Source organism: Euwallacea fornicatus, chromosome 12, assembly GCF_040115645.1.
Source record: "Euwallacea fornicatus isolate EFF26 chromosome 12, ASM4011564v1, whole genome shotgun sequence".
NCBI lineage: Eukaryota > Metazoa > Arthropoda > Insecta > Coleoptera > Curculionidae > Euwallacea > Euwallacea fornicatus.
In genome coordinates, this window is record NC_089552.1 from 4,577,377 (window position 1) to 4,601,323 (window position 23,947).

Here is a 23,947-nt window from a genome sequence, read left to right on the forward strand (position 1 = left end):
GTACTAAAAATATCAAACCCGTATTTAAAAATATGAATTTGATTATGCCAACGAAAATCCTAAATGTCACATTATAAATCCTATGGCACCGTCTAGAAAAGAAAAGGTATCTACCTATGATAAAGTGAAATTTATTTTAATAACTAACTTCAAATAAACTCAAGAAAAGAATAAAAACGATGTGAGGAAATATGGGATTTTTTCCCATTTTTCCGGACCCGAAAGAGATTTTCCTCGGAACAAAATCTATAAGTTTCCAGTAATTTAACCGACTTCGTTTCATTGCTGGTCTTGGAGGTTCCTTTTATTAGCTAATTTGAATAACCCTGTTCATTGATAATCAAAACCATATTGCCTCTGGCTTATCCAATATAATATGGTTTTCTATAATTTAAGAATTCTAGTCTGTAGACGATGATTCATTTAGAGTCCTGAAGTCCGTTTAGCTGTTAGAAATAACTGATTTCCTTATAATGGGAGGTTTCGATGTTCCGATTAAGGACGGAAATAGCCTGTCGGATCAAATTGATTTTCGAGGAATAGTCGTTCATTAATATTGCCCATTACCCGATGGTCGACATGAAAAAGGATAAGTGTTTTGGTTAAAACCTAACTCTCGGATGTGATTTTAATTTTTCCATGATCTACTCTAAAAGTACTATATGTGATTAATTAATGGCTTTGACGCTTTCGCATCGGAACGCGAATGAACAATTTTTTATTGGATTTAATCCCTCTTTAACATGATTGACAAACAAGGACTTATGCTCTTTGGCTACTGTACCGCAAATTGGGAAGTTTAGTAGGTACTTATTATAACCGGATTAGCAGGATTAAAATCGTAAACATAAATGAATGATATTCGGGCATTAATCTGCTTAGCACTGTACAAAATATATAACTTCCTACGTAATCATTGCTATTTCTTTATGCTCTTATGTATAGATAAGATCAGTGGCATAGGTATTTTTAATCTTGGCAATTAATATTCAACTTTCCCTTTCTTTTAAATGTTGTTAATTATTGTTCCCCCTTCGAGAGAGAGAGAAACTGTCTATTCGAACGATAAAACTAAAACGCGAGAACATTGAATCATTCTCTAATTCATTGTTTCTTTCTATCTTGCACCGACGGAATTACGTTTTTCTCAGTTTTTCTGGGTACTCTCTTACACTTTCTTCCATGATACTCAGTCACATGGACAGATTTATCCAATTTTCGTGCCTAATTAACCCAAATATCCTCATAATCTTAACTTCAAACCTCTAGCTTTTACCTAATCTCATTATTTTATAATTTTCTTTTGAAAGTTGTTCTCTGCTCCATATTTTCTTTATAGCTTATGACTTATTTCCGTTATAACTTTATCTCTTTCAACGCACTGTAAGGTAAGATTAACAAGATTCTTGCAGTAAGACTAAACTTTTGATCTTATATCCCTCATCGCTATTCCGAAATAGTTGAGAGTGAAGTATATCTCTACCTACTTGGTATCTAAATATAATTTTTTGGAAAATGTTTGCAATTTACGCCTTGTTTTTTTCAAATCCTGACATGTCGGTCTTCCATATGCTGCTTGGTTTGTCTCAAGGGTCAGCATTAGGATTAGTGTTAAGTGTGTGAATTAGTGTAAAATATTCACGTTCAATTTATCACAAATCTATTTTCCCTCTACAATAATCCTCTAAATCTGACAGTTCACAATTCGATAAAAATAATTCCTTTGAACTCTATTCTTTATGACATTCCACACGGATGGTGTCACGAGTTATTTATCCCTTTGAAGTTAATGGCGATAGCACGTAATTACAGAACGTGCCTCAAACCGCATAAACACTTCCACCCTCCGTTCCATTATGGGTATGTTCGCTGAAATATTCAACAGGCGTTTTCATGTTATTAATGACATAACCAGTTGTTAATTTACGTCCAAATAACAATAAACAAAGAAAAAAGCTATAATGGAAATGTAATTGAGAAAATGAACTAAATAAAAATATAATAGTTTAAATCAATGGAAGCCACACAGTGTTCTCAAATGCGAGAAGTCAATAGTGATAGAATCGGCGACTTTTTGGGGCGTCCAAAAAGTTTCGCATTCTTCTACCTACTGAGTATGATACAATGTAGGAAGAAATGTTAAATAAGACATTGTAGAGGTGCATAAGAGAAGTGTTCAGGGACGCCAAAGAAACACTTGCCGATTTTCATAATCTAAATATAATCCCTTGGATAGCAGGTGGTTATTTTTACATTTCCAGACAATTAGCCTGAATTAATTTAAATTAAGTAACTTTTAAAATATTGGTATCTAAACGTTAAAATCTGACATGATTATCACATACAGGATATTTTCTTTCATAGGTAGTTTCCAACAATACATTTGCTAACACACAAATAACTCATCTTGTGAATAGCGTTTTTTATTAATTGAAGTGAAAAATTTACTGAAATGAGATTTTTCTTTGCATCGTTACAAATTATTTAATGAATTTATTTATTACCATTATCAATTTTATTAATTAATTAATAAAGTTAATATTATTTGAAAATACTTCAAATATATTTGATAAATTTCAGTTTGTTTTAACATTGCTACTGCGACCAGGGAAATTATCGCGATAATTGTAATAATGCAAATTACCGCTGTTGTTCTGCAATGATTGGCTCAATACAACGATGAGTTGCCAGTATTACATTGTTGAAATATCACATTTTCTGAATAAAAATTATTTAATTAAAACGTCATAAAACACATTGGAAAATTTCATCGACAAATTCTGTTTTATTTTTTAGCACTCGACATAGCTCTCTGCTACTAACGAAATGCCTTTTCACCCCTAGCGGATGCCGTTTATACGCATGGTCAGAATGGAAGGCCGGATTTTGCACATTTCAGTATTCTGCAATTTTCATGGGTCGTTTGCCTACCCTGTCTTTGCCCTTTATCCGATTATTGCACCTTTTATTAGGATAAAACAGAAATAAACGTGTGAAAGTTGCATTTAAAGGCCTCAGATTAACGATCTTTTTAATTATTTCTCAGTTATGAGTTCATTCGTGCTTTTTGTTAGTTGCTATATATGTCCTTTGAGTATCGCCTTTGGTGTGTGGATTTTCATATGAATTTCCTTCATTTTGTATGTCACTATTACGCATGAAACTAAGCTGTTTCTATCAGTGGGTTCCTGATACCCGCAAAATCATTGTCACTTAAAAAAACAACCTATTATGACTGGCAAAAAAATTAAATGATGTAGCTAAAGGTTAATTTATGCATCGAAAAAAGTTCATTTATCATCTTGTAATCCATAGTGAAAATACACTTCATCTTCGTCCCTATTAAGAAGGATTAACCGTAGAAAACTTTGAAATCTCGGTAGCCCTACAGAAAAAATGATTTCCATTACTTTTGGAGAATCTTTAGGTAGTCTACTATCAATAAAGGAAACCTTTCTTCTCACGCATTTTCAATGTCAAGATCTTGTTAGTCTATATTAAATTTACGATAAATCAAATTAATTTAATTAACTTTAACTCAGAGAGATGAGATAAAATCCAATTTTGCAGGAATTAATAAAGACTTCAATTGAGAAACAATTTTACTTCGACGTCAATAAATAGAAACTAATCATTCAGATCCATGGCTATTCGTTACGTTACTGCTGGTTAATATTTATCCGAATTAAATAATGCAATAGTTTTAAAAATTTATTCCCGAAATATGATGATTATGCATAACTAGACGAACAAAAATTAGTATAAGCATCACGAACAGTAACCGATTTTACTGATCTCAAACAAATTAGAGGCCTCGTTTCGCTGAGCCTCCAAACTTTGTCTTTAACCAGTAAACCTTCCTCGCTGTTCTCCATACTTAATAAACTTATTCATTCGTCTCGAATTCTTACAATCTCGAGAGCCGTAACTTCCAAACAGCTTAGTTGTATATTACGTTTATGCTTTCGTACTTGTAAAATCCGCATTCAGAAATAGCCGACTTACGAGATACGTATCGACCCTTGTTAAGGCTTTTTCACAAATTTAATTCGCTTTTAGTGTTTACTGTCAACACAAAACTTGTCTCCATTTCCCCATCCACACAGTATGCTCCTTTTGCCTCCGTGAATAACTTTATGGCTTTATTTTGAATTTTCTAAATAGTAAGTATTTAATTAAAAATGTCTAAAAAACAAAAATTGCCAGAGAGGTTGCTAACCTTTTCAAAAAGCACATCATTGATAGGTGAATAATTATATACAAAATTATCTACTTAAATCGCATTTACCCGTTACGTGCTGAAAGGTAAAATGAGTATTGAGAACTGTGTTCGGCTTGGACTTAAGATAATACGTATACCGGGACAGGTATTCAAGTATTGCATGGAAATAGTAATTGGCAGTTATTCTTGACATTTTTGTCTTGATCAGTGAGAAATCGTTGTAAAAGTGCATTTTAAGGAGGGCTGCGCATTATTGTAATATCTAATCTACAGGGTGGCAAAATAAAAAAAAAATCGTTTTATCTCTATTTTCGAACTGTCAACGCGAATCAAAGTAAATATGATCGACAAAATGCCCTTATGAAGTGGCACAAAAATGAACAATATGTTTATGTGTTATTTCAATAAGTAATGAACATGTGTCAAAAACACTTTTTGCTATGCAATACGCATTTGATAACGAATTAAATAGATGGTTTGGGGGCGTATGCAACCCATGCGTTAACACTTAATTCGCAATGAATGTGTTCATTCGGACAATAAAACTTTTGTATTTTTGATTAACTAAGTGCTATTATAAAGCGTTACTCGTAGAGGGAAAAATAGGCGCAGGAGAATCGCGAAAAATTTTATCCTCTTCTGCATTGTTCGGATAAAAAAAAATACCGTAAATTCCAATTAACTACTAATTCGAATTTGTGAAAAAACGTAAACAAGGGTCAATACGTGTCGCGAAACTGAATAGTTCCTGAATTCGCATTTCATCATGCGTATTAGGAAAACATGAACGTACTAAAAATTAACTAATTACTTTCACTAGTAACGAAGATATGGGTAACAAATACCATTAATTCACATCAACTGAAGTTTTTTATCAACTAGAAACAAAACTTTGCCTAAAAAAAATTGTTTGTTCATCAACGAAAATGATAAACATTAGCCCGCTCAGTCAAGAAATTATTAATCTGAATTAACATGAACATTAGAGGCTAATAGAGATATTTAATTTTTTTTTTAAGACTCGAGGTCAAACATGAAATGGAAAATTATAGCAAGAATATTTATGACATCAAAAATATCGAACTAAAACCGAAATGAAGGGCTTTGCCTTATGAGGCTTCCTGTGCTTAAATCTTTTAAACCCTAATTTTGAACAAACATTTGCAAAATTCGATTTTTTTCAGGAGGTCCAGAGACCACTGCAGGCCGACCAATCTTCCCCAATTGCCCTTATAGCCCTTATGGCAGTCCCACCCATTCACCTCGAAGCAATCGGAAGCGGCAGCCCCCAAGGGAATCTCGTAGAGTTTCCATTGAAAAATTAGGACACTATGATCAGCTCAACCAATATAAATTAATGGATTCGATTGGACAGGTAAGTACAATCAATATCATTAAATATTTAAATCGTTGTTCGTCTCACTACCACTTCACTCTTTCGATCTGGAATAGTGTTTCGAATTCCGGTAAAAATTTCACCAAGATCACCTAAAGTGCTTGAAAAAAGTTTCTGTAGCTCTAATAGAATAGAAGTTGAGAATCTAACTTTAATTCGACCGAGCGCTGCTTCTCTGAATCTAACTTTAATGCAATGACGCTTTAAATGGACATAAGGCCGGTAAGGTCAAAGATTAGAAATAAGAACGGAAAACTTTAAACCCACTTTGGAAACTCGATAAAACTTCTTGAGAAAAGTCGCTCTTTTACACAGAGCCATCTGTCTTTTTGAAGAACTTGAGCTTTGATGTTGCTCACTTCAGAACTTTGGCAACTGCAAAATGAAATTTTTACTTTGTGGAGATCGGATTTAAAGGACAATTGGTGAACATGTCGTATTTACGCAGTTAATAAAGAGTTTCTAGCTTAAGTTTCATTATGCCCTTTTTACGTATCCAGTCCATTAAGTTAAATTGGTGATGGAATATATATAGCATGTATATTTGAATGATTTTGTAAGGCAAACCAATACTTTTGCTTATATCTACAGGGTGTTTCAAATAGTTTGAAATAATTCAAGAAAAGATTGCTTACATGGCAATAAGATAACTCGCGCGTATTTCTGAGACAGTCTGTACAGGTGTTTTAGGCATCTTTTTACCGGATTTTTGAATATTTACTGCAAATTTGGTATATGCACTGGATAAAACTTTTTCTATGGATTTATAGTGCCGAGACAATACGATTTTAGATAAAGGAAACCTAGCAGATTGTCAGGTCAAATTTAGGTTGATTTGTAAGTGAAATTTTATGGCACGATGATTTCGCAGCTATCTTATTTCTAGATATACAGGGCGTTCCTGAAAAATCTTCCATTTGGACATAACTCCTTATCTCGGCTAGCCTGTTGTAGTTAAAGTTTAAATGGCAGCATTTTGGAGATTTAGTATAATAAAGATAAAATCAAATTTTAAATAATCAAATTCTGTGTTATTTTTAATAGGATAACATGTATATTATTACTTCATTTGATAGGTCAATTTTAATTAAGCTCTTTTACTAAAATATTCCCCAAAAATATATTTTTCCATAAAAAGTAACGTGTTCAAAAAGGAAATATCCTAACAATTGTCTCTCCAAATACATACATCATATAATATGTTCTTTCCAATGCATTGCTTTGTACTATTTTAAAAACGCTCTGTGTTCCTAAAACAAATCACGAAATGGTCGCACCATAAAATTTCATTTGGAAATAAAAACTTTCGAAAAAATTTTGCTTTGCTCTTTATAAATGTATTTCTTAATAACAATTATTATATTTCCAGGGATCTTACGGTGTTGTTAAATTGGCCTACAATCAAGAAGATGATACACACTATGTAAGTATAGTTAATTCAAACTTAGAGTGTAACAAGATCCCGATTTTTCTGCAATTTACGTCGAAATGCATTCCTTTTGATGATTTTATTAAATAATTTATTCAAAACGCCTAAAGCCAAAATGGACATATACAAGATGTTTGACTGCTTCATGACTATCCCCTGGTAGTTTGAAAAAATAATAAATGCGCCTCGGAAAAAAAAATGAGCATCATAGCGGGATGGAACATTTAATTATACACTAAAAATGTCCATCGATATATCTTCGCTCCTATTACCGTTTCACCATAAATGTGATGACTACTTTCGCTAGGATATTTTACTGGGCACTTTTCTGGAACAGCAATTTCACTAAACTTAAGCCAAGAAAAATTCCTCCTCAGTCAAGTTCTTAATAAATGAATTTTCATACGTTACTTTAATCTGAAAAAATCTTCAAATGGAGACTGACGAAACAAACGTAAGTTTAAAATATACTTTCAGTATACAGGGTGTTAATTAAGTACGTGCAGATATTTCAAATGATGAATCTCTGACCGATTCCAATACAAAAAGTTTCTATTAACATATAGTCGTAACGGCTCCGTTTAAGAAATACAGAGTGTTTAAATTTTAATTTAAATTTGGTTTTCTATGAATATTTTTGGACACAGATGAGTCAATCAAATGAAATTTTATATTCGCGGGTCTTTTATGATGCAAAACCCAAATGTTGTCTTAGTTTTTTGATTACTGATAGAAGGAGCCACGTACGGGGTTTCATCACATTTAAATTGACCCTAACTTTTTTGCTCCGCACTGTAGGTCACTTTTGTATGAAGGGCATTATTGTACATTTAGTTTTATTCAAAAAAGTACTCTTGGAGAATATCTCTAGAAGCAACTGTTTTGGAGATAAATGGGCTCGTAATTAACATACTTTGGATAAAATTGATCAATAACAATGATTGAAAATGGCCACCTCCTACTTCTATACACGCATCTATTCTTTTCAACATTGATTGGCACATTTTCTCGAACACACCTGGTGTATTTTTGATCACTGCACATGAGTCGATTATTGTATTTCTTAAATCTTGTTCATTTTCGACTATAGTTTTATACACTAGTGATTTCAAATGACCCCAAAAAAAGTAGCCTAAAGAATTCATGTCGGGTGACCTAGGAGGCCACGGTTGAGATCTTGCTCTTCCAATCCATCGATTAGGAAAACTGTCATTCAGAAAATCACACGCTGCTAAACTGAAGTGTGGTGGTGCACCATCGTGCATGAACCATATTTGCCCACGGTCCCTCAGTGGAACATCTTCTAGAAGTTCAGGAAGATCGAATTCTATAAATCTACAGTATCGCTCGCCAATCGGTCTAGGTGGAAGAAAATAAGGCCCAATGAGTCGATCGTCGATAATTCCAACCCAAACATTGACTGAAAATTGTTCTTGAAAATGATTTTTGGTGAGAACATGGGAATTATCTTCAGCCTCTACATGGTTATTATAGAAATTAATTTTACAATTTCGAGAAAACGAAGCCTCATCTGTGAATAATACTTGACTTAAAAAATCTTGATTTCCCAGCAATTTATTACGTAACAAAGTACAAAACACTATCCTCAGAGGCAAATCCCTGGGTAATAAAGCTTGCACGCGTTGCAAATAATAGGGATAAAGTTGCTGATCTTAAAATTTGCCATACTGTTACGTGAGTATTATTTAATTCACGTGCAATTTTGCGAGTACTGGTTTCCGGGTTTCTTCCAATTTCATTCAGGACGGCTTTTTCAACCTCCACTGTCCTAACCCTCATATGTAGGTCTACCCATGATTTCAGAAGTTCTTTTGAAATTACCGATTTCACAAAGTCGCATGTGAATGTTGGTAAAAGTTCGGGCGTTCAGTAGTTCCAATTGTGGAAATCACTCTTGATACAGATATCTTGCCGCTTCTGAGTTACCATGAGCCATTCCGTAGACAAAACGCATATCTGCCATTTCTTGGTTGGTAAATTGATTCATTTTAAACACAAATGAAGCACACAATAATTAATAACACTATAAACAACTAAAATCACACATTCGCGTGTTAAATTGTAATGTTAATCATTTTCGATGTACAAATTCCTTAGTATTCTTAAAAAAAATTATGAATATTTTAGTCTTATCAATATGAATTTTTTTATATATATTTTTCTTAAAAACAATTGTAATTCCCAATTTAGTATCATTTAATGTTATACGGTAATTCGCATTCTTTGGTTTCGTCAAATCCTTAGTAAACCGTTATTATAAACTTATGTTAATTACAAACCTAATTATCTCCAAAACGGTTGCTTCTAAAGATATTCTCCAAGAGTACTTTTTTGAATAAAACTAAATGTACAATAATGTCCTTAATACAAAATTAACCTACAGTGCGGGGCAAAAAATTTAAGACCAATTTAAATGTGATGAAACCCCGTACGTGGCTCCCTCTATCAGTAATCAAAAAAATACGGCAACATTTAGATTTTGCATCATAAAAAACCCGCGAATATTAAATTTCATCCGATTGACTCATCTACGTCCAAAAATATTCACAGAAAATCAAATTGAAATTTAAACACTCTGTATCTCTTAAACGGAGCCGTTGCGACCATATGTTAATAGGAACTTTTTGTATTGGAATCGGTCAGAGATTCATTATTTGAAATATCTGCACGTACTTAATTAACACCCTGTATAATTAATCTCCTAACTTCTGAAAAAAGGTACACAAAAACTTCTAAAGGGACTTGTCAGGAAAACCGTGATATTAAGCCAGCTTCATCTACGCTACACATTACTCACCTACGACTACGTAGCTACTACATATGTATATAAGTGCTAAGTAGCCTGAGTGTGCAGTAGGAATTGTTAACTGCAAAATGAATCGACTTCATCTGTTTTTTCCGTCGTTCTCGTTAAACTGCCAAAACTTACCTGTAAACAAGAAAAAACAACAATTAGAAACTCCTCTTCTAAATTAACACACAAATCCATCTTACCCCGATCTTTTCCTTTCATGGCCCCATCCTGGGGTAGGCACCATCCAACTGCGTTTTCTTCGTTCAACTCCCAAAACTTACTTCTAAACAACAAAAAACCACAATCAGAACCTCCTTATCTATATTAACACACAAATCTATCTTACCCCGATCTTTTTTTTTCATGGCCCCATCCTGGGGTAGGCACCATCTAACGGCGTCCTCTTCGTTCACCTCCCAAAACTTACCTCTAAACAACAAAAAACCACAATCAGAACCTCCTTACTAAATTAACACACAAATCTATCTTACCCAGATTTTTTTCTTTCATGTCCCCATCCTGGGGTAGGCACCATCCAACGGCGTCCTCTCCGTTCACCTCCTAAAACTTACCTGTAAACAACACAAACTACAATCAGAATCTCCCTATTCAAGTTGAACGACATATTACCTCCATCTTCTACTCCCATCGCCCCATCCCATGCGTGTGACCTTCCAACGGCGTCTCTCTTCAGTTAGAGGAGCCCCTCCCCCCTTCAAAACCATAGACGTTACATCCTATCGCACTTCCCTATGTTAAGCCGCGGTTGAATATGACGGTTTAACATGAGAGAGCACAGGTGGAGACCTCGTTCTACTTAACTTTGAGAGGGGAATGCTCCTCCGACCACCAAGAGCATTTTTACCACTTCAAAAAAAAAAAATTTTTGGCGACACACTTCACAACACACGTCACTAAACGACAGTTACTCGACCGCGCTTTTACTCATTAAAAGTCAGTTACGCGAAACCCGTTTTCAGTTAGTAATTGTCAACAACGCGTCACTCATGTTTGGTCACTATTTGAGACAAAACAACCCCCAATTGTCCTGATTAAGTGTCCCGAATTACGAACATCTTGGTTGTTAGCTCGTTACCACACGACTGAATCATCTACGAAACGATATCGGTACGAAAAGATACAAAAAAGTTTAAATTCTGCCTTTTGCGAAGGTACGAGTCATAGGTCGAATCGATACGACGGTACAATGGCCATCTAACACTTAAATATACACCTTACAGCTGATCTAAAGGAACTAACTATATGCAAAACGAAATAATATACAGTGTGTATTCCTCATTTTACAGGAATTTCTATAGATATGTAAATATTTCTTAATTAGTATAAATCAATCAAACGGTGTTTCCTATAACTTCAAACGCAGATAATTGTTTTTGGATGATCCAGAACTTTTGAACGAAATTATTAATATTGCTCTGAAATTATAATGTCCATGTGAAATATATCAATGGTCCTAATTAAGCATTAAGTTATTTGCTTAAATAAAAATGTACGTAACAATGGTTCTGTTGTTTTCGCAGGCCATGAAAATCTTATCAAAGAAAAAGCTGTTCAAGAAATCTGGAATATTTGGTAGATTGCCACCAAAGAAAGAAGGCAGATCAAACTCTTCTCCTGTCAATAACCCACTAGATAAAGTGTATCGGGAGATAGCGATTTTGAAGAAATTGGACCATCCCAATATAGTTAAATTAGTTGAGGTAAGCACTCGCAGGTGATGTTTTTTGTTTGTGACTTTTCCTAAATGGTAAGGCTGGAAATCTTTTTAAATTTCATTTGAACAACTTATTCAGTACTCAATTGAGCAACTTTGTCTGATTTTAACCAAATATCTATTGCATACAATTATAATAATTGCTCTGGTGATGTATTTAATTTGCAACATATATGTACATACATATGTACAGGGTGGTCCAATAAGAGCGCCTCGGACGATTACGACTTTATTAATGGTTTTGATGAAAAATTGTTTTTACACTTATATGTACGACCTTATAAGGCACATTTTAAAAATATTGTCATTTATACGGGGTGCGCAAAAAAGAAGATACAATGCAAGCTTACATTTTTTTAAATCTTACACCTTATATTTTTTTTTATATTTGAAATTAGAAGAAAACAATAGTAGAAGTTTATACAACATTCAATAAGTCTAAAACAAATACTCCTTGAGCAAATTAAAGAAATGCAAAAATGCAAGGGTCAAGAAAAATTTCTTTTCTACGTGAAATGAATGAATTAATTATCGTTTTTTGACCGGTACGTCTTAACAACAGATACTTCTTCAAGTTGAAAACAGTTCTCTTGAAATTTTATATACACGGTGAGCAAAAATACTGATTACATCTTACTCACTTACGATTTAGAATATCTTGCTTATTTCAAATGGAATGTATACCTTTTTATGTATTCATTTGTATCACTATTTAATACCCTTTCAAGTGATACCAATATGTCCTATACCCATCTATAACCGTTTCTCATAAAATGAGGTTTTATTTCATTTTAAATAACAACAAGTATTGTCAGACTGTGCCTTGGATTCGTTTCCATGGTTACAAAAACAAAGACATTTCACAATTTTTCAAAATATACATTCGAAATGACCATTATTTTGGATGCAAAGTAAAATGCGTTTTTGAAAAAACAATTTAACTTTTAATAATGTTTCTGGTGCGATTTTTCTAAAGGCATTCCGGATTCGAATTTTCATATTCTCTTTTGTTATCGGTGGTTCTTGGTAAACTATATCTTTAATATATCCCCACAAAAAGAAGTCTATGCAAGTAAGATAGGGTGATCTTTCTGGCCACAGCTGAGGTCCTCCTTTTGTCCAATCCATTTTTTGAGGCAAATAAATTATTAAGAACGTTTCTCACATTTCGATGAAAATGTGCGGGAGCCCCATCTAATTGGAACCACATCTTCTGTCTCATGATTCATAGTACTTCTTCCAATAATTTTAGAAGTCTATTTTCAAGAAATTCTTGAAATATCTGGCCGGTTAAATGACCTTCAACGAAATAAGGACCTATGACGAACTGATTCACAATTCCGCCCCACACATTCAGAGACCATCTATGTTGTCGGTCGACTCGGCGAAAATCTAATGGCTTTACATTGGCATAATAATGGAAATTATGTCTATTTACTAGACCATTATTATGAAACGTTGATTCGTCTGAAAACAAGACATAATCCAGAAATGAACCGTTTCTGGCATACTTGTCCAAAAAGAAATAACAGAAGTTAAGTCGTCTTTCCTAGTCAGCCTCATACAACTCCTGACGCAACTGGATATGGTAGGGATGAAATTTATAGCTTTTCAAAACTCTGCCTATACTACTTTTGCTTATACGCAACCGCTTTTCAAGTTTACACTGGCTTCTGTGGGGGTTTTCCACCATAGATGCAATTATGTTAAATGGATTTTCTTCTGACTGAATACGTTTTCTTCTTGTGAATTTCGGTTTCGCCACACTTCCAATTTCTCAAAAAGTTCGCAGTAATAACTCACATGACCTTTTATTTGGATGTCTTCTGTTTGGGAACCTTTGATCATAGACCCTTGAAGCTAAGAAACTATTTTCATCACATTCCCTAATTATAAGTATCAAGTCAACTTTCTATGGTAAAGAATAATTTGTCATTTTTAATTCACAAACTAACATCAAACACATATTGATTTTTAGAATAACTATTACAGTCTGATGGTTTTATTTTTGTAACCATGGAAACGAATCCAAGGCACAGTCTGACAATACTTGTTGTTATTTAAAATGAAATAAAACCTCATTTTATGAGAAACAGTTATGGATGGGTATAGGACATATTGGTATCACTTGAAAGGGTATTAAATAGTGATACAAATGAATACATAAAAAGGTATACATTCCATTTGAAATAAGCAAGATATTCTAAATCGTAAGTGAGTAAGATGTAATCAGTATTTTTGCTCACCGTGTATATAAAATTTTACGAGAACTGTTTTCAACTTAAAGAAGTATCTGTTGTTAAAACGTACCGGTCAAAAAACGATAATTCATTCATTCATTTCACGTAGAAAAGAAATTTTTCTTGGCCCTTGCATTTTTGCATTTCTTTAATTTGCTCAAGGAGTATTTGTTTTAGACTTATTGAATGTTGTATAAACTTCTACTATTGTTTTCTTCTAATTTCAAATATTAAAAAAAATATAAGGTGTAAGATTTAAAAAAATGTAAGTTTGCATTGTATCTTCTTTTTTGCGCACCCCGTATAAATGACAATATTTTTAAAATGTGCCTTATAAGGTCGTACATATAAGTGTAAAAACAATTTTTCATCAAAACCATTAATAAAGCCGTAATCGTCCGAGGCGCTCTTATTCGACCACTCTGTATACAGGACATTACAAGTTCAACACAAATAGTTTTCCACTTTCATTGTCTTTGTCGAATATCTCTTTTATTAATGAAAATTGGAAAGGTTGACTTCTTTTTTTGTGAATAAACGAAGAGATAAACCTACTTTATAGCGTCATTCATTTTTTGTTTGTCACATAATTTGCCTACAATAAATGAAATAAATAATGATAAAAATTAGTAATTGTATTTGCTGTTTTAACTACTACGGACGGACGAGGTCATTCAAATTTTGAAAATTATCCAACATATATAATAAAAACCAAGAGAGCTAAGACAAAATTATTTAAACCTTCGTTCCATTATTAATATACCAAATACCAGGCAAAAACAACGAAAAAGATACCTCATACTACGATAAAATACTCAGTTTTCATAAATATTATTCAGAAGATATACGAATCACAAATGTTCCATGTTCTGCAGGTATTAGATGATCCTGACGAAGACCGCTTATATTTAGTTTTTGAGCTTTTGGATAGGGGACAGGTACTAGAAGTGCCCACAGACCACCCTCTAGACGAAGAAAAAGCCTGGAGCTATTTCAGAGATGTAGTTTTGGGGATCGAATATTGTAAGCTCAATCTAAATCTTCTCAATTTTCCTTGTAACCCCCATGTTTATGATTTAGTACATTTCCAAAGAATAATTCACCGAGACATTAAACCAGCTAATTTGTTGTTAAACGATGAAGATCACGTACAAATTACTGACTTTGGTGTATGCAATGAGTTTCACGGTGCAGATGCCTTTCTTTCTGGTACTGCAGGGACACCTGCTTTTACACCCCCTGAAGCTCTTGGTGAGGAGAGATCTTCTGGGTTCAGTGGAAAGGTAATGTTAAGGTAAGATTAAGAATTCTTCAGAAAATTGTTCAATTTAATAGTGCACGGATATCTGGGCCATGGGAATAACCTTATATGCCTTCGTATGCGGCCGTGTACCGTTCCATGACGAAAACATTATTAGCCTCTACACAAAAATCCGAAACCAGCAAGTTGATTTTCCTACAACTCCGGACTTATCTGAAGAATTGAAAGACCTGATTGCAAAAATGCTCGTTAAAGACCCTACGAAGAGGATGACTTTGTCTGATATAAAAGTAAGATCTTATCTACTATTACATATGTCTGGATTTACGCTGATTTCAAGGAACACCCTTGGGTAACAAAACATGGGCTCCATCCCCTTCCTTCAGAGGAAGAGAATTGCCATCTAGTGGAGATCACTGAAGAGGACGTGGCCAGAGTTATTACGTCAATTCCCAAGTTGGATACCTTAATTTTGATCAAGCATATGCTCAAAAAACACTCTTTTCAAGTAAAACAACACACTAAATCTGCATATACATATCTATTTATTAATTGCGTATACTTTTCAGAATCCCTTTTTATATAGACGAGAAACGACTGTGGGATCTCCAGAAATCCGAGCAACCACTTTTACAGCAACAAAGAAACATCTGGGTCGCTCAGGTCGCTCCAACTCTGCTCCCGACTCTTATGATTGGGCCCAGGGCCGCCAAAAATCAATAGAGAGTAATCTGGAAGCAGTTGAAGAGGTCTCTTTAGATCCCAATGGAGAAGAAATTACTACATACCCGAGAATGACTCCAGGCAAACCGCAACGCCGAAAAAGCTCATCCAGAAAACATGTAGAACTATCTCGGACATCAACAATCTCAGCTGAATATTCGTTGAAGTCGTCTGATTCTGGCAGCGATTGGAAGTTGAATTGCTCGGAAGAGGTTGCTTCCACTTCAGAACAAATGGATAATGCTGACTGCTTAAAACAAACTGCTGAAGTCGAAAAGGAATTTCCAAACTGTGGTGGTCAACCAAGAAACGGGTTAAACGAAGAATTAAGCACAAACCAAGAATCTCGACCGGCACAGAAACGGTGATAGAATTTGTTGAGCGTTTTGTTCGGTTTTAGTGTTTTTTTTTAACTTAGTGAAGTCTTAGACTTGGCGAAATGGCGATGTTTGTTTCAACGTGTTAATGCATTCACTGATGCATTGACCGAGTTATGGTTTGAAGTTCAAAGTATGAAAAAATTTTTTCAAGTCAATTCTTACTTGACCGTCAATGAGACGACTGTAGTGCTGCCAGTTTTATATCTTACTCAAGAGTGCTCGCTTCAATGTGATACCAGTAGCTTGATCTTAGATGTACTTATAGGGCAGAGATTGACTTGATAAAAAAAATTGCTCGCTAAAAGTACCTACATGGCTGTTTTACTTAGACTTCTCTTATTTATATTATTTTTATTTTACTGCTTATTTTTATTATTTAACAAGAACACAAGTAATTACTATAAGAATACCTATATGATTTTCATCAATTTTATTCCAACTGTACTCTATGAGTATTCTATTGTGTGACTTTAGTAACAATTTTTAATAAAACAACTAGAAATTTTAATTTCCATTAAGTGATTTTCTTATGCATTGTAATATGTCCTCATCTCTAACTTTTATTCAACAAAAATGAGCCCGGGAAAAAGTCTCAACAACTTTTGAAGCTTCTTGACCACCATATTTTAAATTTTTCATCAAAAGTTCTTGAGAATGAAAAAAACAAAAAGGCAACTTCCTTTAGTTCGGAATGTAGGAGGAGTAAATTATCTTTCGAAAATAATTTCACGCAGACAGAGTTGCCAATATTTATGGAAACCAATGGCAACATTACAACTTCGAAATAAATAAGTTATACATTTAATCAATTTTCGAGTTGCCACGAAATTCTACACATGTTTCGTATAAATAGCATATTCTGATCCAAAACTCTTTCTGAAATAATGCCGAACCCCTTAAGCTTCAGGAAAAATAATAAAATTAATCTCCTTTGAGTTTCAAAACACGTGGGGTTCCCGATAACGAGAAGGCAGATTGCTTAGCCAAACCAGTTTCTGGAACAGCACCCAATGGGCCTGAACAAATCGTGGAGATGACAGAACATGCGAGGCCATTCTCGAGGCATTTACATGTCAGCGACAGTTTGTGTACCTCCCATTTTTTGCAATCAGTCAATCTGTCATTCAGCCATTAGCATTTTCAATTTTTCTTTTTAAGACGAATCAATATCTTAAGTATGACAGGTACCAAAAAAATTGTTAAAAAATGATGTCTACCAAAAGGACATTATTTAAGCCACTTTCCTTCGACTTGTGGTTTCAGGTGATGACGCAGTACGATTAAAAAAATCAGTTGGTTTTTATATTAACATTATTGAAAATTTACATGAATTTTAACGTGTCTTGATCCGAAATCACGTATCGAAAGAAGGCGGCTCAAAACTGGTTTTGAAAAGTTAAAATTGCGATGACCACTTTTAAAGGCTAAACCGTTCAGAAAATTTACTAAATTTCGGGGCGCTTGCAAAAAATGTTAAAATTTACCGGATTGTTTTATTTGAAATCTCCTTGTTTCCATTGGTTTCGGCAAGAATTGGCAGCTGCGTACTTGTGAAACTACTTGCAAAACATAAACCTCGAACGTGCTAGATACTCCGAAACCACAAACCAAATTTATGAGAGTTGACCACTCTGTACGCCCAAAACAGACTACAGTGTTTTATATTTTTTAAATACTCTGTAAAAAAATTTGTGGACCCAAGTTCGTCCTTCAACAGATAAAAGGTCACTTAATGATATCTACAGCTTTAATATTCCAATAAATATGTATGCCCTGCTTATATTTTACTAACACTAGAACTTACGTGTGTCGCTAATATACATATTAAACCAATTATACACATAATCTCACAATACGATAACAAGCTTTCTCTAGACTCTAGATCTCCTCAAATTTTATTTTTTTTACCTATACGTTAATTTAGATATTCGTTTATTTTTGTATTTTTCAAATATGATTTAAATAAATCTATTATTTCACTTTTATTTACTTTTTATTTAACACTTATCCAGTTTAATAAACGATTGAAATAGGTGGGCGAAGGCCACTCGAACAAATATAATTTATCCAAATTCGAAGCAAAGCAAACATGTTTCTTCGCATTTGAATTTCGATTTTAATAATCAATTAGTATTAGATTGTCTATTACTGTTATTATAAGCATTGGGACCATCACCTAACAGATGATCGAAATTATTGCCTTTCCATATGAATCACGGCGTTCCTTATCCTATCTCTATAAGGTGATCAGGGTAATATTGCAGAATAGATCCACTTAAAGTGTAGCAAGGCGACACTCGAGAAAAGACCAATTTGAATAAAATTATACTTAAAATTAAGCAATAGACAATGGAGTCTACAATTTGCTTTTTATAGTTCCGTCACGGTAGAACAGGAGAAGTAGGAGGAAGAAATTTCAAGCAGGGAGGTGGTATCATTAGTAATTAGTACGTATTTGAAATTATGCCGAATATATCATTTGCGCACTTTGTATATTTCAAAATTACGTTTCAATTAAAATTAGCAATTTCATTTTGCCATGCAACACTTTAGGTAGACCACCCTGTATAGAATAGACAACAAGAGTCCAGATTTAAGGGTTAAATTTTCCAATTTGCGATAAATTAAATACCAGAGATTTAACCATTTTTTATTAGGTCCATATTTTCTTCAAATAACTAATCTCGGCATATCCACGGTTTCTTAGGAAAGTGGTGCTGCAATGTAGCCTCCACGATAAAATGATGGAAAATATTAACGACATATTGCAGGAGCTCTATTACAGTAATTTAAGTGTGATACCGATGAGTAAATTTAAGCCAGAGTTCCCTAGGAAAGCAATGCCATAATATGGCGGTCGCAATAAAACGACTGCTCATGCATTCTACACTCGTGAGGATTCTTTGGTAGTCCTAAACAAGACCATGGTTGATAATGAAATTGCTGATGCTCTATTATGGCCACGATAAAACGATAGTGCTTTCTTGGGAAACAATTATGGATAAACATTACTAAGAATGTTCAAGTTAATTCAGGTTAGCATAAACATTCCTAAGAATATTTATAGATGTCTGTTACAAAGGAAAAGAAAATGCTTCTATGAATTTAAGGACCATAATGTAACTGCAACTTATAGCGCTGTAGTATTAGTATAACTACTGCTACTAAACAATAGAATATTTGTAAAAACACAATGGTAAGCATAAGTAGATGCCACTTAGAGACTTTTGTCGCAACAAATTTTCAAGATTAATTTTCTGCGCGAAATAGCTTTATTTTGAAATTTTTATCGTTTTACGCAGAAATGCAATGAATGTGAAGAAAACAAAAATTACAAGATAGAAATTTATAAGCGAAACTGCCTGGATATTGTTGCATTGATTGAAATTGAACACAAATTGTCGCAAAATAAACCAGAGATGTGAATAAATTACGAAAAATGAGATTGAATTGAGTCAAAATCAATATATGAAATCAACGAATAGAAAGCTTATCCATTTTTGACCAGTGGCTTTAAAAAAATATCTAAAAAACGTGACAGATACCTAGAAAATCTTCTCTTCTGTGATGGACACCTCTCCTCTCGACCATCGCAGATTCGGCAGAAAGTTCAGTGAAAATTTACCAATCGCTTCCCCTTCATTATTTCAATAACTAAATAGAGCAATTTTGTAATTCTGCAGTTTCTTTTTCTTTCCGACAATGTTGTGGACGCTTTCTCGACTGATATGGAGCTGCTTCGCCGTTTTGCGCATTGAACGTGCGTGATATTAACTTAACCGCACGGTCGTTTTCCAGTATCGTGACGGTAGTTCCACGATCGCTTTGAGGACGGTCTGCAATTCTTCCCGTTTTTTCGTAACCTTTCACCATGCCCTAGACCGTTCATCCCATGAACTAATCGTGCGGGCAATGTCAGCCGTGGTCAATCCCTTCTTGTATCAGTCAACTACAGTGATACGTTAGTTTTTACGAAGTTAAACGCTAAATCACCTGAAAACAGGCCCATAACTAAAATACATCATACACGAAAATTATTTGTAGACTCAATAAAAACATAAAAAATAACCAGACTTCACGACGTCGGTGTTAGGAACTTTTCAGAAGAAAAGTACGGAAACTTTTTTATCATCCTGTATTAACTTTGACTCTCAATTCAGAACCAAACCTCATTTATTTGCTTAATTTATTCAATTGTCTGCTTTATTTTGTAGCTGTTTCTTCTCAGTTATAATCTCGATCGATTGGTTAAAATCAATTACAAGAAATGGAACAATCGCGAAGCAGATTGGTTTGCAAATTTTCATTTTGTGATTTTTATCTCTTTCATATTCATTATAAGGTGTTCACGTAAAAATGTCTTCGTGTGAAGAACTTGTACTCCTGCCTAATCTCTAAAATTTTTAAATTGTAATATGTAGTTATTTAAAGCCATTGCAAAAAGACTTTTCCAAATGCATTCAGATTGTAATAGGCAACCTATCAAAAACACAGCTCGGTGTAACTTTGTAACTCAAAAGACTGCTAAAAATTTTTACAAATCAGAAGCACGTAAAAATGTAGTTCAGTGCATTTTTTAAACTTTTATTAATTTTTTAAATGAGAAACATTGAAATTTGAACTCACTCATGCCTTTGCGTTTTCAATGCCAATTAGAAATAATTTGTCATAGAATGCACGATATTTATATAAAGTTTTTGCATGCCTTTGTCTTCTGGCGTTCACCATTTACACGCATATAGAACTTTAAGTAGTTCTTTGATAATGCGTTGGATGTTTACCGAATTTCTGTTGGATGTTTATTGCATTTCAAAGAATAAATGTATTGTTGCCCCAAAACTTCCATGCACATTCGAACAATTTTTCAATAAATAAATAAAAGCTGAATATTAACTACGTTAGGTGTTTCATTTTAATAGCTACTGCCCGTAACTATTCCTGGTCTATTATAATGGGTCTACTTCAATACTTACAGGATTCGTATGAGGGTTTAAAAAAAATTGAAAGTTGACATTATAACATTATTTATTACTTTTCTAACAAAAGCTTATAACAGTATTCTAATAGTTTTAACGGAATATCCATTCAGAGTCTCAATCCCACTTTTCTCCATGTCTTAAATGCGCCAATCTGGATTTGATAGAAACATTATCATAATAAGGATTCCTTTTTGTTATTGTTTTTACATAATTTTCCTCATTCTTTCCTAATGCTCTCCCATGGCCAAATGATTGTTCCTGTAAAAATTAAATAAATTTGTGCTGGACACGGAATAATTAGATTAAATCCGATAAATATTGTTAAAGCACAATATGTGAAAACAAGAAAGCAGCATACCTCGATTGCAAATATCTAAAATCTTGTCGAATACATATTTTTTCTATAACTCGTTACAATACGTATCGAGTTATTTTGCTTCCCATGCCAAAACGTAAAATATCTTGAAACTTGCAATTTCACTACTATTGCAGTAAACAAAGCGGAACTGTGTTCGATAGCATATTATCTAAAGGTCAGGTTGAAATCATGATATACATAATGCTGAGGAATCTAAGACATAGTGATTTTTTCCACTAGATTTGATAAAATTACAAGGGACTTTTTTAAATTAACAACACATGCAATCCAAAACACTAAAATGCATTGTGTCTTGAATCAAAACTTCAATTATTTCCGTGGTATCCATCCTCATTAGCTCTAGATAATTAATGAACCACATACAGGTAACTAATGACCCATATATAAGGTGTAACATAATACCAATGAAATATTTCAGAAGACAATAGTATTCGGCAAAATGATAAAAAACTGCTAATAGACTCATGATCAAAAGTGTACCTTTTTTGAATATACAGGGTGGCAAAATTTCACATTTTTTCTCATATTTTGGGTTCTTCTCACATATGTCTTGAGTTAAATTTTTGAAATTTCATATACTTGTTTTCTTTAAGACGTTCTACAATAAAACATTAAAAGCGTCGATAGCCATATATAAAATATTTTATTTTTGGCCCTACATACTCTTTAATATAAAAAATGTGAAATTTTTCCACCCTCTATATATCAAAGAGAGTGCTATTGTTCCCTGAAATATTTCCATGACAATATATTACTTCCTATACATGTCATTACTAACTTATTTTAGAATCAAAGCAATCAAAATGATTTTTTGAGTCTTCTGCCACGTTGGAAAGACATTTGATTGACCTTTATTTCAAACCAGCATTAAAAAAAACAATAGAGACAAAATTAATGTGAATTAGTCAACTTTTCAACTCTAGCTCCATCTGAATTTTAGCTCTTTAATGCCTTTATTGGCTCTTACAAAGATAAAAACACGAGGTTTGGACAATGTGGTCAAACCAAGTAAATGGATTAAATATATTAGCAAGGACTCTGAAAAAGTTATAACTGTGTATGGATGAGGTCTATGGTGATATAGTTTCATATTTCAAAAATCAACAGGGATTTTTGATAAACATTTCAGCAAATTTATGTCTCTAAGTATGTCAAAGGTATATGTGAAATAAGCAGCTTAATTCACATTTTTTGAAACTCTATAGTTATCACAAAGTATCATATTTGGTTAAAGTGCTAGACCTCATAAGTAGAAGGAAAGGGTAAGGGTTAAATATAAACGAAATTAAAATTTGGAGTGAAGAATAAAAAGGCACAAAACTGGTCTTAAAAGTACTTGCCCTTGTTTAAATTATGGATATAAAGATGTAAGTGCTTGAGTCAAAACTCAACTAGGAACTCAAGCTAGTTGATTCATAATAGACATTGAAAATTTCATTAAAAGCAAGAAAGTTTTGGATCACTTACGGGACTCAGAAAAGCATGCCGCAAATAAAACATATTCTTTTCTTCAATTTCAAGTTGCTCCCTCAGATGTGCAAGATGCATATTGGTGACTTCAGCGTAGCGGCGCTTTTTACCTTTCCATAGATGACCAGGAATACGGGTTTTTCTAAATAGGGGAGCAAAAAGCCGCATGTCTTATATAAGTCTATGGCTTGGGTATCAATAAAAATTTTAAAGTTATTATTATAAGTTAAATTTATTCATTCAATATTAAAAATAACATAGAACATGACATAACCTTTAAAAAACTATAAGATAATAAAACAATCGGCGGTTTCAAAGTCTTAGCTGTCAAAGAGAGAGAGAGAGAGAGAGATAGAGATAGAGAGAGAGAGATAGAGAGAGAGAGAGAGAGCGAGAGAAAGAGATGGAGCTACAAATGGAAACATTTTCATATAAGAATTACAACTATGCTCACATAATTTTGGGCTACCACGATAAATTCTGGGTGATATAAAATTGATGGTTTCACGGTAAATAATTTTAATTACCACCGTATTTAAAGGTTGTACGGCTCTTCTGATAGGATAATGTTAAGTCTACAGTCTCTAGGCGTTATACAAGTAGACAAATTTCGATGTTCATACAAGAAATCTCTGGAACTATAGGAAATAAAAGGAGAAAAATGAATAAAGCACCGCAAACGTATTTTTTGGAAACCAGTATGTGAAATAACTGAACATAAACGAACTAGATACAAAATTAAGATTTAAAAATCGACGTAATCTGCTCAAATAAACGTTCTAATATAGAAATTACATTTACGTATATAACAAAAAAAAACAACCGACGATAACTTAATCATTCCACTAAACTTATCTCGAAAAAACGGTTCCTAGTTGCCAATATTTCCTAACATCTTAATTGAAACAGATCTACACG

The 23,947-nt window shown here is 33.5% G+C and overlaps 2 protein-coding genes across 3 annotated transcripts in view; one reads left to right on the forward strand and one right to left on the reverse strand.

Moving 5' to 3' along the window:
- LOC136342553 (calcium/calmodulin-dependent protein kinase kinase 1) overlaps positions 1-18,184 on the forward strand; it is an 87,580-nt gene extending 69,396 nt beyond the window's left edge. For both annotated transcript variants that reach the window (XM_066288484.1, XM_066288483.1), the window contains 8 exons: positions 5,407-5,597; positions 6,988-7,041; positions 11,404-11,583; positions 14,713-14,860; positions 14,918-15,120; positions 15,173-15,388; positions 15,439-15,606; positions 15,668-18,184. In XM_066288484.1, coding sequence (XP_066144581.1) covers positions 5,407-5,597; positions 6,988-7,041; positions 11,404-11,583; positions 14,713-14,860; positions 14,918-15,120; positions 15,173-15,388; positions 15,439-15,606; positions 15,668-16,189 — 1,682 coding nt within the window. In that variant the 3' untranslated portion in view covers positions 16,190-18,184. The remainder of the gene's footprint in view (positions 1-5,406; positions 5,598-6,987; positions 7,042-11,403; positions 11,584-14,712; positions 14,861-14,917; positions 15,121-15,172; positions 15,389-15,438; positions 15,607-15,667) is intronic.
- A 3,024-nt stretch (positions 18,185-21,208) lies between these two features.
- On the reverse strand, positions 21,209-23,319 carry LOC136342567 (large ribosomal subunit protein mL63). The gene is made up of 2 exons (XM_066288511.1): positions 23,027-23,319; positions 21,209-21,438 (listed from the first exon to the last, which is right to left on the reverse strand). The coding sequence occupies exons 1-2, from the start codon at positions 23,195-23,197 to the stop codon at positions 21,295-21,297; spliced, it is 315 nt and encodes a 104-aa protein (XP_066144608.1). The 5' UTR covers positions 23,198-23,319; the 3' UTR covers positions 21,209-21,294.
- Between the last annotated feature and the right edge of the window lie 628 nt (positions 23,320-23,947).